Raw genomic sequence first — 18999 nt, forward strand, 5'->3', positions numbered from 1 at the left:
TGTTCGATTAATTATCTTGTACTTTGTCTGAGTTGATAATCGGTTCATTTTAAAATGCTAGCTTGAACTATATTCAACAAATAACAAGTCTATAGCTATTCGAACTAACCAATGATAAAATGTACTTATAAGAAAATTAAGCTCCATCACTATTTATGGCCCACCCAAACTTTTTTTCTGGCTCTGCCACTAAACACCATCACCAAGTGGTGAAGATGTAAAAACCGCTGAAGCTCTTGGCATTCTGGAGGTCTTGCAATTCATTCAAAAACTGGGATTGAAAGAGGTGATTGTAGAATCAGATTCGCAGGATTGTGTTAATGCTGTCTTCTCAAATTGCTGCGCTCGTTCTTACTGGGGAAGGACAATCCGAGCTTGTATCAGCTTATGTGAGTGCTTGGATAAGGTGGAAATCAAATGGACCAATAGGAATACAAACCATGTAGCTCATGAGATAGCTCGGTGGGCTGCTATTGAGTCAGATAGCTGTTGGACTTCTATGTTCCCTAGGCCCATATTTTCTCATATCCAAAAGATATGATTTTGTAATTTTCCCCTCCTTTTAATGCAAGTCTTTATTCAAAAAAAAAAAAAAAATCCTCTCTCTTAGGTGTGTAGGTGGTGTGCTTTTGATGAAACGACGACAACAACATCCCCAACACCATCGTTGATCCAATGATGTCAAGATATTCTGTCTATATTGCATATTTTTCGAACTCATTATCTCGATGCCTTTTTTAACAGTTTTTCTTATATTGTTTCTAGGTCTTCGGGTCTTCCCCTACGTCCAGAAATTTGATTGTTTTTTATTTAATCTTTTATATGATAGGTGCTACCGTGTCTTTCTTTCTAATATTATCATTCTTAATTATACACCCTTCCGTCTTTTGACCAAAACATAGTACTGAAACTAAAACTTTATTTTGCTATTGACAAAAAACCAAATATTTGAAAATAAGGTTTCTAAAAATAGCAGTGGCAAACAAAGAAAAGATATCAAAATATACTATGAATGTAATCGTATTAGGGCCAGGACAACCATGCATGCACATTTAGTGAGAGGGACACCCAACAAAAGAAATGTGGTGGGTTGTGGAAAATTTGTTCAATTATTGAGGTAACTGTAATATACCAATGATGATGAAGAATATAGGTTGTACTATTATTATTGTTGTTGTCAATGATGATCATGATAATAGCTAAAGAATAAAAAAGAAGTGATAAAATGAGCTCAGAAGTGCAAATTTTCCAATTACTCACTGTTCTTACAGAATATAGGTTGTGTACTATTATTGTTCGTTTCCAAAAGAATTAAAAAGAAGTGATGAAAAAGAAAGAAAGAAAGAAAAAAAAAATGAGCTCAGAAGTGCAAATTTTCGCAACCGAAGTAAGTTAGCGAGAGTGATGAACCCGTCACCACATTAAGCACTGGCCTGTCATCACAGCTCATAAAGTTGCACCAGCCGGGAATCGAACCCGGGTCTGTACCGTGGCAGGGTACTATTCTACCACTAGACCACTGGTGCTTTGGTGTTTGTTTCCTACGCGTTTGAATATATATAGGTTTCTTCGTAAATTGATGTTCGTTGATTTCAATTGTTTTGTTTTTTGTTGTACAAACACCATTATCATATTAAAAGTTGTATTTAAAACTTTTATATTGCGCCCTTTCAAAAAAAAAAAAAAAACTTTTTATATTGCTTGAACTATAGATGGAATAATTGTAAAAATATATATGGAAGAGTGTGGTTTATAAGAAATGGTAGTTAATTCCTTCAAAAAAATGCTAGTTAATTAACTGTATTTTTTAAAATATAAAAGTGTTTTTATTATAGTTTTTTCGGATGAAAGTTTATCATAGTTATAACCGAACAAATAATGGATTCTGTAATAAAAAAAGGTTATGCCTTTTTATTTCATCTTTTATAGGTTTCGTTCTCTAAAGATAATCTTATTCGAGATTGTTGGAACAAAATGTGTTTAACAATGAACCTTAAAGAGTTTTGATGATAACAAGGTATTAAAAATTGTAAATTGGACTAGCTAATATTTGTTCAAGTGTACAGGACCATATTTATAAAGTTACATCATCATTGGTTCTGAATGAGCAAATAAAGAGCAAAAGAAAATGAAGCTTAGATGATTCTGAAGGCAAAGCGCTCATGAAGTCAAGCTGCTCCTGAAGAAATACCGCTCCTGAAGTAAAGCTGCTCCTGAAGAATAATGCTTCTGAAGACAAGAGGTCCAGAAGCCACATCATCAGAAGCTGCGTCATCAGAAGCTGCAGAAGTCATATCATCAGAAGCTGCATCATCAGAAGCTGCCTCATCAGAAGCTATTTCACCAGAAGCTGAATCTCAACTGGATTTGCAAAAGATTCAAGAATTGAAGAATTATCAATGCAAAAGCTGTCCATTGGATTCGAAAACACAAACAAAGGATTAGTGGAATTTTGCAACGGTCATTTCAAAGGTGTTTGAAGGCTTGTGCTTGCATTTTGGACGAAAGCGTTGACATTGTACTTTGTACGAATTGTACAACCACGTTCTCCACTACTCTGTTTTGTGTCCACGCTTCAAGACAAGAAAACAGCTCCAGAATACGGTCTCGCCTGCATATATGTTCCTTTGGATAAGGAATGGATTTCAAATTGGTTCTTCATAGGACAACAACCAAATCAGGCAAAAGATCATTGGTGAAAGATCAAGCTTCAACTAACGACTCTTTGGTGTGCTGGCAATTTCACAACGTCTCTTTCACACCTCTATATAAAGGAGTGAAGACCTAGAGTTTTGGTAATGCAAGAACGCTGAACTAAAGACTCACAACATTTTTACAAGTGCCAAACCTCTGCTGAAATTGTTCTGCATTCACTTAGAATTTCTGTGTCTTAAAGTCATATCTTAGAAATTCTTAAGTCCATTGAGTCTGTATCTGATTTGTATTGTGAGCACCTCTGATTGTATATCAAGTGTTCAACCTTAAACAATTTTCTGTGTAATTTTGTTTAGTTAGGAAGTCTCTTGCAATTGTGCTTGAGCAGGAAGTCTCTTGATTGTGTTCTTGAGCAGGAAGTCTCTAGCTTGTGTGCTTGAGCAAAGGAAGTCTCTTGTTTGTGTGCTTGAGCAATTGTAATCAGATATTACTCTTAGTGAAATCTCCTTGGAAGTGCAAGGGGGACTGGACTACTTCCGGATTGTGGAAGGAACCAGTATAATTGCTCTGTGTCGTTCTTCTTCTCTCTCTCTGTTTTATTCCGCTGCATTTAGATTCTGATTATCACTTCAGAAGCTGTCTCGCTTAGCTTCTGATCAGTGTGTTCAGTTTTTAGGAGAAACGAAGAATTTTTCTAAAACACAATTCAACCCTCCTTCTTGTGTTTTTCTCACCTTCAGAGATGTGTCAAATGTTAAATACGAGTATAATTTTTTAATACTCATAAATAAGTTTATTATAGTTATAAGTTATAACGGAACAGATTCTGTAATAAAAAAATGTTTTACCTTTTTATTTCATTTTTCATAAATTTCGTTCTCCAAAGATAATCTTTTTCGAGACGTGAAGGCTAGTCATTTCGCTAGACCTAACTTTGATTTGGTATAATTGCTTCTATTTTTAACATTGATTTGGTATAATTGCTTCTATTTTATTGTGGCAGGTACTATTCTATCACTAATTTAAAGTTAAAATAGACAAATCTTAATGTCACACAGGGAGAGGGCATATTGTGTTTTGAGATTAGGGATAAATTGCAATGTGAATCTTTGTGCTCTTAAGTCTTAACTCTCTTCTTTTGAAAGCATTTGCACCCATGTCAAATATTGTGTTATCATTGTCATCTAGATGGAGCACACTGTTTTTTTTTTTTTTTTACAAAATAGAAATACTGTTGTAACTTGTAATTCCTTTTTTAATATATATGTCCACAAAGTTATCTTTTGCATTTGAATACCATTTATAATATAGTTTACAAAATTACTTTAGTTTCATTAATTCTTTATAAATGAACCAGCTATTTAACGTCAAAAGTTTCATTTTTTATTTGATTTGTTTTGTTTTTTTAAAAAATCAAAATGGAATATATTAAACTATCCCTCAGCACAAGGTGTGTCAAATGAGATAGCTAATAATTAAAGTAATGTTTCAACAGTAATAACAAAGGTTAGCCAACACCCAAACATAAGAAAGGGTTCTGGCACCAATCATAACACTTATAATGATAAACAACAAATTGAGCTTTATACCACCAATAAGAAAGAAGTTTGATGTTAACCAGAAGGTGTGTTTTCTTTTGCACAAAAAAGTTTGTCATTCTGTTCCAACCAAATCATCCAAGAACTAGCAAACCAGAATAGATGCATAAAAGAACAACGCGACTTTGCAAGACCTGAAGATGTATCAAACTGAATAAAGTGGTCCACCATGGTTGAGGGGTCTGCCGAATGAACACCCAACCAATTATGAACTAGCTGCCAAACATTACCAAAAAGGCCGCAAAACATTTTACTTTTTATCTTTTGTTTTTATTTTGTTTTTACTTCACTTCAACTATTTTTTTTTGTGGCGTTCGGGGTTCGAACTCTGGACCTTGCATATATTATGCATTGTTCTTACCAACTGAGTTAAGCTCACGGGAACATTTTTACTTCAACTAATAAGCATAGGACTTTATTTTCCTCATCATCTTCTTTTACAATTTTATTTTGAAAACACATGTAACGTTTTTAAAAAACTATTGTTGATAATCTACACACGTTAACACAATAAAAAGAGCGAAAAGACGAACACTTCAGTACCCGTCTTTTTTCTAGTTTTTATAAAAATATTGATTCATGAAAGGATAAATTGGTCTAAAAAAGCTCTGACAAAAAAGTAATTAGCGTGTTAAATAACTTTAAAAGTGTATATTTTGTCGGAAAAAAAAAACTTTGAAATTGTATTTGTATAATTGTATATTTTTTTTAAAAAAAAATAGATATATTCCTCATAAAAGATTAAATACTTAGATATTGGTCAACGGTGGACCACATAAATCACCATATAGATTAAGTTATATCCTATTCCATATTTTAAATGGTCCAAATAAAAAAGTCGAACAAAAAAGTAATTAGCGTGTTAAATAACTTTAAAAGTGTATATTTTGTCGGAAAAAAAAAACTTTGAAATTGTATTTGTATAATTGTATATTTTTTATAAAAAAAATAGATATATTCCTCATAAAAGATTAAATACTTAGATATTGGTCAACGGTGGACCACATAAATCACCATATAGATTAAGTTATATCCTATTCCATATTTTAAATGGTCCAAATAAAAAAGTCGAACACAAGGTAAAAACAACAAAAATTTCCCCTCCCCTTAAAAAAAAATCATATCCTACATGCTTAATTTAAACAAACTCATCATCTTTCTAATAAATCACTAGCTAAATCAAGTTATATCTTATTCTATATTTTAAATGGACTAGATAAAAAAGTCGAACACAAAGTAAAAACGAAAAAATTCCTATCATCCCCTTTAAAAAAATCATATCCTACTTGCTAAAATTTTTAACCAACTCATCTTTCTAAAATAACGAATGAAAGAGAGCGAATAATAAAATAACTAAATATTGTATTTTTTGAAAAGGCCAACTAATTGTGACAATTGAGATTGAATTCGCACAAGGGAGATGTAGAAACTAAATCACACAATTGTAATACCAAATCACACAATTCTTAAAAAAAAAATTAAAAAAATAAAGGTATAACTAACACAAACATGAAAAATACTTGTATGGTCACAAAATTTTAGACATGGGATTTGAACACTCACATAAAAGTACGCATCATTTAATTAATTATTTGAAAAATACATATTATTTAATTCTTTTCTTTCTATTTTTTTTCCATTTTTGTAAGTGTCCAATTCTTGTACCCAAAATCTTATAACCACTCAAGTTTCTCCCCTTATATTTTTATAAAAATTAATAACCCTAAAATGAACAAAACTGATTTTTTAAAAATAAAAGTAAAGAAAAAGACGAGTGCTTTTATTAATCTAAAAAGCAGGTGCTCTCAACCAGAATAAGTTCAAAAAATAAAAGTTTAGTTATGATAAAAATGTGAAACAAGATCCCTTGAGAACCACAGGGTTAACACCACCAAAAAAAAAAAGTGAAACAAGAAGAAAAAAAATAATCAACCCATCTAATTTGTCTAGTGCTCTAATCACTGCCTGTGACTCAAACAAGGAAAATAGTTCTATTGACAAGTCCCTTTATCTGTGTACAATGACTAGTTCTTCATTAGTAATATATGATACAAAGTCTATGCTATCAAATAATCAAAGAATGAAGCATGTTTTTCCATACATGTTTCTGGGGGCATCATCAAGGCAATTTTGAATAGCCATGGACTCCACTAAAGATACTGCTGTAATTAAGAAAAATAGGTAAAACATCACATAAAAGGAACAAAGTTACCTAATTTTCAATTTTTAATTTAAATAAAAAGGGGATTAACATTGCTTGATAAAAGAACAGTCAAGCATGAAACATTAATCAATTTTTCCCTTCACACTTCAAACATCAGTATTTCAGACAAACTAAAATCAAATCTCACTATCATGATGACAACAGGAACCAAGCCATGTTATTGCGTACTTTTGACAAATTAAATTTATGAGTCTAAAGCAAGATTCAATCAAACTTTCCTTAATAACTACTGCCTGATCTTATAAAACGCTAGGGTCATCATATACCTGCACCCTCCTATGCCCAAAATGTTAACTCAGGCTAACGACAATGAAAAATAAAAAACATTCAATATGCCAACTAAACCACATTCAATAAATTCATAATTCAACACCCAATCGATTACGTTATTCAATGTCACAAACTTATAGGTATCCATTCCTGTAAGATGTCTAAATTCTTTCTATTTTACACTTCAAAGCTACAAACAGAACAGAAGTATAAACTCAACCTCAGGAAATCACCTGATATATATACATCCCTAAATATTGAACAATAAAAACGCATGTAGGAGAAGAAAAAAGTTACCAGAATATACATGCACTTTTGTACAAAATACCAACTTGAGCAAGAAACACCGAAACAATGATAACACAACACTCAACCTAGTTTAGTCTAGTTCGTTAGCATCTATGGCTACTACCAACATTTTCCTACTTATTTGGTACTCTCATTTCTATCGTTCATCAATCTCTAGAAGAAACCCAGAGTTGATGGAAGGCATCTTCATTTTGAGACGAATGCACATTGATCTTACTTCTTAATTCTTACAAAATCGCCATCCTTTGGTAGCACCAGCTGAAAGGTAGGCAAGTCATAATATTTTCCATGTATTGACCATTATCGTTAGTGCTATTACATATTCACCATCCTCCTTCATTGGCACTCAGTTGGAAAGCGGAGGAAAGTCATCTTCATTCTTCAAATGATAACCTTGCACTTCAATCCTGAATCTCAAACCATAGACACCCCCTTAAAGCAAAGGAAAACTAGGAGTACAAACTACAATCGTAGTGGTTTAAGCTCTAAACAAAGTTGCCAATGATTTAACATCATAAGGAATCTCTGCAGCAATGAATAAGCATCAAAGGAAAAAATTATTTTACCTTTTGGGATCCGCTACAGATAATGAATTAGACTTTTCCTCTGTCGCTATCTCCGTGTTAGGTACAGATACCCCAGAAGTAGAAATGCCTTGGTCTGGGTGATTGCTCACTTCAGTTCTTGGGGATCCACGAAGCTGAGGGCTACCAGAGCCAGACTCATGTTTATCAGACGAGTGAGGGAAACCATTAGCATGGCGTGCTCCCCATGTGGAAGGTTGAGAGAAATAGGTTTCTGAAGATCTGGGTCTACCATTACTAAGACCAGGATATACTTCTAGCGCAGGTTCAAAACTACCTTCCACAGACAAATTGACCTCTTGTGAAGCTAGAGCGAACCCATTGCTATGAGTGTATCTCTGCAAATGCCCATGGGTACCGGGTGCAAGACCCCTTCCCCTACCCAGCATTGGCCTATTATCCCTGAATGGACGAGAAGTCTGCAAAATTATGAGATTAACACTTAAGTGACAACTGAATTATTGGGAAGCGCGTTAAATATGTGTGAGTGTGTGTGTGTTCAGTTTTAATAACTATATAGATACCATATTAGGGAAGTATGCGCCTGTTCCTCGTGGCTTTCTCTTTTCTTCTGCGCCGAAAGAGGCCATTGGTAGAGTAGGATGGTTTACGAGGTAAAGTGATCCCACAACACCATTTGAGTTTGTCTGGGGATGAATGCTGTGGTTCATCTGTAGACATTGACGAACAGTTTCCCACGAATTCCTATTATGAAACTTGGGAGACCTAGGAGGACTAGGTACCACAACAGGAGAGACAGGATAACCATTGCACATATGGCCATAATGTAGGTTTGCAATGTGACTGTCATAATCCCCAGCAAGGTCCAACAATGATTTTGAAGCTTCAGTCCCCCCAGAAACACTATTATTGTATCTATCACTATGAAAGAAATCATTTTCAACATTATTAGCAGCATCTCGTAAAACTGTTGAACCATTAGATGCCATATTCTTTTCATCAGTGTGTGATCTGGGAGAATTGCTTACCATACCATGCTTCTCTTTCTCATCATCAAATATAGAGTTTACATCAGTTTCGCTACAACTCCTGCTTTCAGCTTTCCCATTTGAACAATGTGAAAAACCATTAGTGCTTGCAATGCCCAAGACTCCGGACGTTGCAACATGTTTAGAATCTTCACCAAGTTTGTAAATTGCAACTGTATTTCCATCTCCAGAGGAGTCGAATGATGGCCCTTCCAAAGAACAGATATCTTTTCCTACATATCTTTCTCTCTCACTTCTAATTTCATAATTATGTTGATTTCCAGTTATCATATCCTTGGATCCAGTAGATAAACACAAAAATGAATTGTCTTCATTCCCTTGATTGCTTCCATGCCTATCCAAAGTGTTTGCAAAAAACCTATTAAGCTCATCTGCTATTCTATCTTCCGGTAACATAAGAATCCAGCCAAGTTTACGGGCACCATACTTAAATGCACTGCGTATTCGATAGAAATTACCTGAAAGAAATAAATGAATACCACCATTGTAATATGACATTAGACGACATGAATGGATCATTAGACAAAAGCAAGGTACCTATGACTAATTCTTTTATGCCCTCCGTACAAAATCAAAACAAATTATGCAAATCAGCAGCAGTGCTAAAGTGGGAGTGTATGTAAAGGTAGTAGACAAATGTTACTAGTTGTAGTAAGAGTAGACACGATTGTCTACTGAATTTATGTAGGCGCAATCATGCAGGGAAGGAACGGAAAGAAAGTAACCAATCCACACTGCGGCGTTTTTACAGATAAATAAATGGTGGTTTAGTTATTATGTCTTTGATCTAAGCATAGCTCAGCAAAAAGCTAAGGACATTATGAATTCAAAACAAGAAAAACATACATAACAATTTCACCCATAACTGTTCTAAGCCCTACTGTTCATGGAAAACAAAAAATGAAAGAGAAATATAAATACAAGCGCATAAAGAAGACACACTGCAATATAGGATCATCAAGATGAAGAATGACAATTGTAAGCTTCCTTGCTTTTATCAATTTCTAAGACAATCTAAAGTAACATCTTCAACGTACTGAACTTTACCAACCGCCGTTTCCTTTCAAGAACTACAAAGTACATCCATTACAAACCGTGCCGGTGTGAGTTGTGAGGATTATTGTCTATAGTTGTAATTTTCTGAGGCAATATACAAGGGAAAAACGTACATTCTAAGTATGATGCCTTTGTCCATATATCGACTTGGTGGGGGGCGTTTAGATAGCCTTTCTGACCAAAAATGAGTGGTGAACTGTCATAAAGTTAGATATCAAAAATGACTAGGTCACAGATGGGATTGAGATTAAGTATCAAGTGTTGAAGCAGTAAACTGTGCCCTAAAGGAGTCACCACAGATCATAGAGATATAGATATTTCCAAGTATAGGTAGTCCATCACATGGTATCCAAGTCTCTATGATTTGTGGGGAGGCGGCGAAAACTCCTATGGAGGTTTTGTCTTCATTCTATTCTGACGTGTCCACCTCCAATAATCGTCGCTCTACCTAGGGCACATTTTCTTCTCCTATAGAGTTTGATGTTTAATTTATCTCCATAATTAGCTTCTAGTTCCTTCTATAAATAAGAATCTTGTTACTGTTTATTTTGAAATTCATCCTACTTAATGCAGGGTATTTGTGGGATCTAATGGGCTGTATTCATTTCTGAACCTTCCGTCGCTCTTCTCTGCCAAGCCAACAACTGAATCCTCCAATTCCACTGTTCATTATGTTTTGTTGTCTATTGTTTTTCCAGCTTTTAAGTAGTCTCTTCTAGCACCACAAACATTGTAAAAGTGTTTGGCCTCTATATTTCCAAGGATAGACTCGTTTCCAAGGATATCCATGGGTCCAAGTTTTCCCTCTATGTGAGTTAAACCATCTTATTTCCTTAGTTCACATCTCTTAGAATTTAGGTTGGGCCTAACTGAACCTTACAAAACCGGCATGTAAGGTGAGGGCTACATAGGCCATATCTCTAGGCAATGAGGGACAAAATCCACCCCTTCAGACCCAACACAACGAAGGTGTTGGAGATTTCAATGAAGGAAACCCAAATGCCGCAATTACGCGGCTGGGGGCGGACTGCAATGAAGGCAGAATTTCCAACACACTCCCTCACGCTCGGGCCCAATGAGCCAGAAGTGTGGACAGTGCGGAAACACAACAACAAATCTAGTATAGACTCTGATACCATCTTAGAATTTGGGTTGGGCATAAACCTTACAAAACCAGCGTGTAAGGTGAGGGCTGCCCAAACTTTATAAACACTACATAGGCCATATCTCTAGACAATGTGGGACTAAATCCACCCTTTCACACCTAACACAATGAAGGAGTTGGATGCTGCAACAAAGGCAACTCAAATGCCTCAATTAGGCGGCTAGGGGCGGATCGCGAGGAAGGCGGAATTTCCAACAACCTCCCCTGCTACTTTCCCTCTTGGTGTTCTCCCCTCTCTATTCACACGACACATAATCCATGTCCATTCTGTTAACCATTTTCTGGCATCGTTTTCCAGACTCCCCATCTTCAACTGCATCCAGCACCATAAATCCTGATGGTTCTTCCAATATTTTTTAGTCTTCCTCTCGTCATCGTCCTCCTCAAAATGATCATCCCATTCAAACCAGATTAAAACCTGGTATTGTCCGACATCAGCTATAGCCCATACTCCTACCAACAGTTTTTCAATCTTCCTCTACAAAACAGGCCTTGTCCTCCCATGGGTGGAAAAAGTACTGGCCTATCAGACTACATGTTTAGTGCCACTTCCGACAGGCACATCTGCATTTGGATGTAAGTGGGTATTTCACATCATATCTAAATCCTGATGGTACATTTAATAACCATCATATCTAAATCCTGATGGTACATTTAATAAGTATTGTTAAAGACTACATGTTTTGAACCTTCCGCATCATATCAAATTGGTTCACTAGATTTTAAGTTATGGTTGATGTGAACCGGTTTTAATGCATGCCCCTAAAAGGGTCCCACATTGGTTGAGAGATGGCCTGAACAAGCATTTATAAGTGGGGGGCAGTCCTCACCGCACAAGCCAGTTTTGTGGGGTTGTGTTAGGCCCAACCACGATTTCTAAGATGGTATCAGAGTCTCCTCTAAGATCCATTAGGCCACCTGCTAACAGATTTCAGCTATCAGGCCATCCACCATTTATATCCACACACCAAGCCCAATAGTGTTGGGTGTGAGGGGTGTGTTAAAGAGGTCACATTGGTTGAGAGATGGCCTGAAGAAGTGTTTATAAATGGGGGCAGTCCTCACCTCACAAGCCGGTTTTGTATGGTTGTGTTAGGCCTAGCCATGATTTCTAAGTATAAAGCCCACTCGGTAGCCAAAGGCTTTCAACATCAGCGTGGTTGTGTTTGTTCAAAATTCACCCCATGTAATTAAGCCTATTACAGTCCAGATTGTGTTCACCATTGCCCTCTCCAAAATGTGGTCTCTCCAACAAATTGACGTGAACAATGATTTCCTCCACACGATTTTGGAAAAGGATGTCTACATGACTCAGCCCCCTGGGTTTGAATCAGCAGATAAGAGGGCGATCTGCAAATTGCATAAAGCCGTTTATGGGCTCATGCAGGCCCCAAGAGCCTGGCAGAACAGGCTTACGACTTTTGTCAGTTTTAGATTTGACCAAAGTAAGCGCCAGTCCTGTCTTCCCATTCTTCATCAGAATGGCTGTTATCTCAACATTTCTAATAATGTAGATAACATCATTGTCACAGGTGATTCCTCTCAGGAAATTATTAGTGGCAAGGTAACTAAAACCGGCCCATTCGGTTTGACTAGTTGGACCATGAACAGGACACGTATCCGGTCCGGAACAACTACAAAAACACACTATGAAAAACCACTTAATTAGTGAGTTGGTTAGACCAAATAAGGCATGTTGCCTATAAATAGAAATAGGGGTCAAGTGGAGAATTAGGAAATTAGTGAAATTATGATTGGGAGAGTCTGGCGCTCACAAATACTAGGAACTTGTATGTTCTTGATGTTCATTCAATAATAATCGTTAGAATTATAACATTCTAATAAGAATTATGCATCTTTTATTCCAATCTGATCCAGGTCGTATCACATATTGCAACACAGCCACAAAACATTACAAGCGCAGTTCAAGAGTTGCTCCGACTAAAAGGAAAAGCACTTCATACCTTTGTTGACACTACGGCCAAGGTTGTTGTTTTCCTTTAGTGGATCAATGATGTTAAGGTGCTTATGGGGAAATGCACGCAAATTTATATCGAGCCCCCTTGGAGGTACCGAGAATGATTCCACGCAGCTTCTAATGAATTCATCAGTCAGCAGAGTATTTCCCCCATTTTCCAGTGCCTCGGCTTCACACAACAACAGAGAATCAAAAAACCAACCGAGCTAAAGCTACTTGATGATACCAAAAATATATTGCATACCTACTACATCAGGCGGAGATGATTTGGCAACTGGTCCCTTCAAACTTACACAATAATTGTCCCAATCAAATTTGCTGAAGTAGTCCAAAAATCTGTAGAGAACCTGGAAAAGGGCAGGGTGCATAAAATGCTTATTGAAAGGATGCATCACCAACATCATGTGATTCAGATTTCTTTTTCTTTCTTTTTCCTTAAAAAGTATGATTCAAGTAGATTCAATGCAGAACTTACTGCTAGAGGACCATCTAAGGACACATGAAATCGATGGAAAATATACAGAACTAGTGTTTCCAAAGCATATGTAGAGATCAGCCCATGGTGGGCACCAAGAATACGACTCTCATAGTAGCACCAAGCTTTAATCAGGATGATACTACGTTTGAAGATATGATCCTTGGCTACAAGACGGTCAACCTACAAAATATAAATTCAGAATTCAGTTAGCAGAAGATACAATGGAAACAGTATTATACAACATAATGAAATTCATAACACTTGCTTCAGAAGTCTTGAGAATAGTATAAAGCGAAGAAAATATTAAGAAGATGAATCATCCTTTGGAAGTGTTGAGTAAAGATCTTGTCCAAAAAAAAGTGTTGAGTAAAGATGGAGAAAAGTACATTTGAAACAGTTTGTCACAAAAAATTATCATGGGTCTTAAGAGGCCACTTCAATAATACCTTCTCAAGAAAACATAATGTACTGAGTCCTCCTAACTGATTGAAAGAGATGTCTACAACAATATTCTGTACAAGACATTTTACAAGCTTAACCTGCAGAAAAAGAACCACCAAAATATGAACCAGTGGATAAAATCAAAACAGAAAACTGCTATGGAAAGAACCCGCCAAAAAAAAGCATTTAGCATTTTCAGTAAATACATTGTTTCAATATTTTCAAGTATAAGAAATATAAAAGTCAAGTTAATTCAGCAATATACTGGCTAACAGAATCAGCCTACAACATCAGTTTAGGAAAGTCTGCACAGATGAAGAAATTTCCAGTCCATATAGAATAAAGGGAAAATAAAGTTAGATTTAAAATCAACAAGAATTCCCGGGAAGTACTACAGATTCTAGGTGGATCGATCTACCAAAATAAAGTTCACTACCCACACATACAAGGTGGGGGGGGAAGATATTTCTGTAACTTAATAAGCATAAATCATCATGAGGAAATGTGTGCTTGCGTGTAAAGTTTGGGTCTATCTTAATGTTGAATTTTGATACACATTAAATAGAAAGGGGTCATATCAAAATTTGTAAAACTTAATGACATAGGCCAAAAAAGTTCACATAATAAAGTCCTGCCACTCCAGAACCACAATTGAAACACTCTTAACACTGCCTGCTTAGGAAAATAGGAACAGATGGTAATAGAAGAGACAGTCATCTGTCCATACATAAGATATCGAGGAAGGGGATAGAAAGAACCTCTGCATCAATGAAACGAACATCCTTTACTTCATATTCAGCAGCTTCATTGTTTTCCTCTCCCCGAAGAACAGCATGAACATCAGATACCAAGCCATCCTCAATGTTTTGAGGACTAAGTGCAGTCAGATCAATATCTCCATCCGGAAGATATGTTTTTAACGGAACTGACCCATATGGAAAGACCTGAAATAGAGAAAATGTAAAATTGGTTAAATAATACCTCCTTAGAAACAATCCTAACATCAGTACCTTCGGAGAAATAAGCACTAAATTGAACAAGCACTTTCAGAGAAATAAGTCAATAATAATAATAAAGGCATATCAGATTGTTTATGTCTGTGCGGCATAAACAATCTGCCTCAGTTATAAGGCCAAGCTATAGACATAGTAGTCAAAGGGATTGATACAGAAACAAGAAACCACAATATGCAATATAGAAGGCAGATGAAGTACAAGCCAATCTCGTGCTAGGAATGCCTTTCTAGTTCTAGTGAGGCATGCTGTTAGCACTTTATTGATAATTATAAAATAAAATAACCCAAAAAAGCCCAGCCATTTTCTAGCTAATTAATATGATGCTAATGAGGGTAGAAAATTCTGAACAATAAAACTTAGATCAAATTGAACCTACTCAAATTTATAAAATTTTGAATGACTTTTATTTGGACACAACTAAAATCATAAGTTTTCACAAATCGAAGTCAATTGCTATAATATAACTTTCTGAAACAAATATTACACAATAAAAACAACTTCCAAAGATGGATCTTCTTTTATGAATCAAACAAACAAACAACAATCAAGCCTTATTCCACTAAGTGGGGCTGGCTAAAATAGAATTTGGAGAACCTGGGATTCGAACCCCTTACATAAACTTCATATTAACAGACCGAACCACCAGACCATTTCCAATCTTTTATGGATCAAAAAAATTCATAAAATATTTGATTCTAATCATCCAGCAATAGTAGTTGTTACGAACACAAAACACCAATAAAAGTGAGTTAAATGGAATGCCAGGGAACATTGATGGAATGTTAACATTTAGACTATTTTAAAAGAGGGTCATTTAGTCAAATACAGTAATTTTCTTCAACTAAGGCTAGTTCGTAATGTCTCTCTATCCTTGTGCAAAATCCTTAAACAACATGCATATATTGTCACCGAATATACGTTGATTCAAGAACAGCAGTTGTTACGGTGCCTCCTAGAATTTGGGCTTACAATATTCTTCAGTGTGTGCCAAGTGCCATGGGTATGCGGTATGAGTATTGGGTACATAGTTCATATGTTTATGTTCATGACATGTTCTGCTATACTAATAAGTGTGCTGCCAATAATTTTCTATCTAATCAAAAACTATTAAATTACATACGAACTATGTCGACCCCCATGTACAAGGTTCTTGACATGTTCTGCTATATTAATAAGCATGCTACCAATAATGCTCTGCTATATTAATCTTTTAATAATATAATGTGAAATAAAAAATAAAAACATGGAAAGGTAATGGAAAATACTAATTCCATCAAACTCCGCTTTAATTTACCTAAACAAAAAGACTCATCTGGAGATAATATTTCTTCACAACAATTGGCAACAGCTTTTTCAATGTTGTTGTTTCCCTCAAGGAGTAAACACTAACAGAACAGCCCTTTAATCACTACTTTCCCTCTACCACTTAAATAGAAACACTTCATCTTCCATTACCTTCCCAATTCTCAAAAATTCTCACTTCAAAATCAAGCTTTCTCCATTCAAGCTTTCTTCAAACATTTGGCAATGGCTTTTGCACTTTTGTTGTTTTTCATGAGGGGTTAACACTAAAAGAGCAACCCTTTAATGATCGCTTTCTCTCTCCCACTTAAATAGAAACACTTCACATGTCGTTATCTTCCCAATTCTCAAAAACTATCACTTCAAAATCAAGCTTTCTTCATTCATTTCATCAGGCTCCTACCATCTATCTACCCATCCAACACTCAGATTCACATATCTAGCTCCCACCAAAGTAAAATCATGACCGACATCTCTAACAAGCTTCAATACTCACCACCAGTTCATCTCTTCAGTAAATTACATAGAAAATTAATAGGAATTGGTTTGCAATAGTATCTTATATTCACAGTTTAAAGGGATGAGAATCCAATTCCGTTTCACTCCTCACAACTCTTAGAAGTACTAATAATTTAATAAATTTTACTACATTCAATAGTTGAGAGCAATGGTTTAGGGTTATACCACGTCCGCCTTATACAGATTCGAAAAACAAGATTGATACCACGAGAAGCACCCTTCAAGAACTAATCCCCTCATTGGATCACTGATTCATTCGAACTCACCATATACCTCCAATCATTCCACCATGATTTTCTCAACCATACAAATCGCACAACCAACAATACCATACTTTCTTTCACATTTATTCAGCTAAACCTAATTTCCATCATCAAGCTATAAGACTGTAAACACGGTGAATACATCCCGTATCACATTATTCTTCTAGCTCATAATCAAATTATTGAACAACACACACACTCTAAACAGCAAAGTTAATCACCAATGTCACACACTAAAATAACATAATCAAACACCATCACAACTCCAAATTCCATCAAAATCTTCATAATCAATTAATCATCATAAAATTCACACCAAAAAAAAAAAAAAAAAACTAGCATCTTCGAAAAATCTTAATCATATATATAATATAATCAATTCAATAATATCAACCAAAGCAACAAAAAATGAATTAACCTAAAAATGGAAGAAATCGCAAAATCAATCACCTCACAGCGAGCACCATAACGAACAAGTCTCTGAACGTAATCAACAACTTCTCTCCTACGTCTATCAGCGGCGAGAGTAGGTTGAATTCGGCGCAGAATCTCAGCGGTGGTTTGTTCGGCAGCTGATGAAGCTTCATCGGTGACGGAAGAAGGATCGGGATTGAAAACAGGAAGCGGCGGCGACGGCGGTGAAGAAGAGTAAGGGCGATCCTCCGCGAAAACGACGCCGTTTAGATGAAGATCGCCCATAATGATTATAACGATAACGATGAAGGTGAAGTAAAGGAGGGAAACGATGTCGTTTTGATGGGGACCACAACCCCGGAATCGGAGCCCGGGGTAAAATTGGAAGAAAAAATGTTTTAGAGAGAGAGATTGGTGGTGGCGCGTGAGGGAGGGATGAGAGAGATGAAAGGGAAAGAGGTGAAGGTTGATTTTTTTTGTTTTTGTTTGAAGACGGTGGTGGTGGAAAGGGTAAAATGGGAAATATCAGGGGGGCGAAGTGTAAATAAAATAAAGGGGCGTGTATAGTAAAATGAGAAAGAGAGAGAGATTATGAATTGGAAGTAGGGCTGTTTTTTTGTTTTTTAGTAGTGCTCACCGAGTCAAACACAAACGGTGGCTTCTGTTTCTGATTTTTCTTTTTATGACTCAAATTCTCTTGTTTCAGATTTTGATATTATAAAAAGGATCTTACAAATAATAATAATAATAATGAATTATTAATTAACTTTTTTACTAAATAAAGTTGAGTCAGAAAAATATAGTAATGAATTTGAATTAATTTTATTTGCAATTTTGTTCGCTTTATAAATTAAACATGTGAAATGCTCCAATGGTTGTGTTGAATGATGATGTGGATGAAAGAGAGGTTGAATGGTTTCAACATTGTTTAATCTGACACGCAGTGACACGTGTTCAGTTCTGATTGGTTGTCCGGATTCTTATCATTTTAATATTTGGACTTCAATTATTTCGTTGTAAATTAATTTTTTTTTTAAAAATACCAAAATTCATATTTTTTTTCTCTATAAATAGAGACTTGGCTCATTTGATTTGGACACAGAAAAAAAAACCAAGTTTTTCACTATCTTAATCTTATTACTATCTTTCTATTAGCAAACTAAGTGAAGTTTTAAACTTAGTTTGTTGTATTGCATTTTAAGTTAAGAAAATAAAAATAAATTATTTTACAAAATTTTATTTTACCAAAAAAACTAAAAAATAAATTGTTAATTTTATTATTTTAATTTAAATATAAAAATCGATAATTATAATCGATAATTTTATGTAATTATAAAAACAAAAATTAAATAAGAATAAGAAATAAAAAGTTGTGGGGTAGAGTGTTGAATAAAAAACCATTGGAGAGGGTAAAAGTTGAATGAGTGTTGAATAAGAGAGAGAAAATGATGTGGAGTGTTGAATAGTGTTGAAAGAAAAAACCATTGTACATGGTCTAAGGATGTTTAAATAATTCACTTTATCACATTACATTTATATATATACATTTTGATGATCTTGCAAGTGAAATATCAATGTAGCAACTCAATTAATGGTATAAATATTTAAACTTCTTAAACAAGTGATCAAAGATACTTTTGTTTTTTTTGACAGAAAGTGATCAAAGATACATGATGGTCAGGTATGGAAAAATTAGGGGAGAATTCATGATGGTATA

General features: G+C 35.2%; 1 protein-coding gene and 2 non-coding genes across 4 annotated transcripts; all 3 read right to left on the minus strand.

Moving 5' to 3' along the window:
- Positions 1–1356: 1356 nt before the first annotated feature.
- On the minus strand, positions 1357–1448 carry LOC146923514 (small nucleolar RNA snoR114). Its single transcript, XR_015013081.1, has one exon. It is a non-coding gene; the product is annotated as a small nucleolar RNA snoR114 (small nucleolar RNA).
- A 7-nt stretch (positions 1449–1455) lies between these two features.
- Positions 1456–1526, minus strand: TRNAG-GCC (transfer RNA glycine (anticodon GCC)). The gene has a single exon. It is a non-coding gene; the product is annotated as a tRNA-Gly (tRNA).
- Positions 1527–6221: 4695 nt separating this feature from the next.
- LOC146923516 (PAP/OAS1 substrate-binding domain superfamily) lies at positions 6222–17743 on the minus strand. 2 transcript variants are annotated; one of them, XM_085708669.1, is made up of 9 exons: positions 17319–17743; positions 14527–14712; positions 13774–13866; positions 13325–13507; positions 13094–13196; positions 12836–13018; positions 8165–9108; positions 7623–8059; positions 6222–6415 (listed from the first exon to the last, which is right to left on the minus strand). In XM_085708669.1, the coding sequence occupies exons 1-9, from the start codon at positions 17565–17567 to the stop codon at positions 6373–6375; spliced, it is 2421 nt and encodes an 806-aa protein (XP_085564795.1). In that variant the 5' UTR covers positions 17568–17743; the 3' UTR covers positions 6222–6372. The 2 variants fall into 2 exon arrangements, with proteins under 2 accessions (XP_085564795.1, XP_085564794.1); XM_085708668.1 differs by lacking the exon at positions 6222–6415 and adding an exon at positions 6811–7463.
- Between the last annotated feature and the right edge of the window lie 1256 nt (positions 17744–18999).

Source organism: Medicago sativa, chromosome 5 (genome assembly GCF_051527215.1).
Source record: "Medicago sativa cultivar Bolivia chromosome 5, Bolivia_mono, whole genome shotgun sequence".
In the NCBI taxonomy this organism is placed as follows: domain Eukaryota; kingdom Viridiplantae; phylum Streptophyta; class Magnoliopsida; order Fabales; family Fabaceae; genus Medicago; species Medicago sativa.

Bases quoted from the DNA above. Each gene is read 5' to 3' on its own strand.
- LOC146923516 (XM_085708668.1), bottom strand. From the start codon at position 17,567: ATGGGCGATCTTCATCTAAACGGCGTCGTTTTCGCGGAGGATCGCCCT. The intron at 13,019-13,093 runs GTATGCAATATA...TGTTGTGTGAAG, and splicing joins ATCTCCGCCTGATGTAGTAG to CCGAGGCACTGGAAAATGGG. The intron at 7,464-7,622 runs GTAAAATAATTT...TTTGAGATTCAG, and splicing joins TCTGTAGCGGATCCCAAAAG to GATTGAAGTGCAAGGTTATC.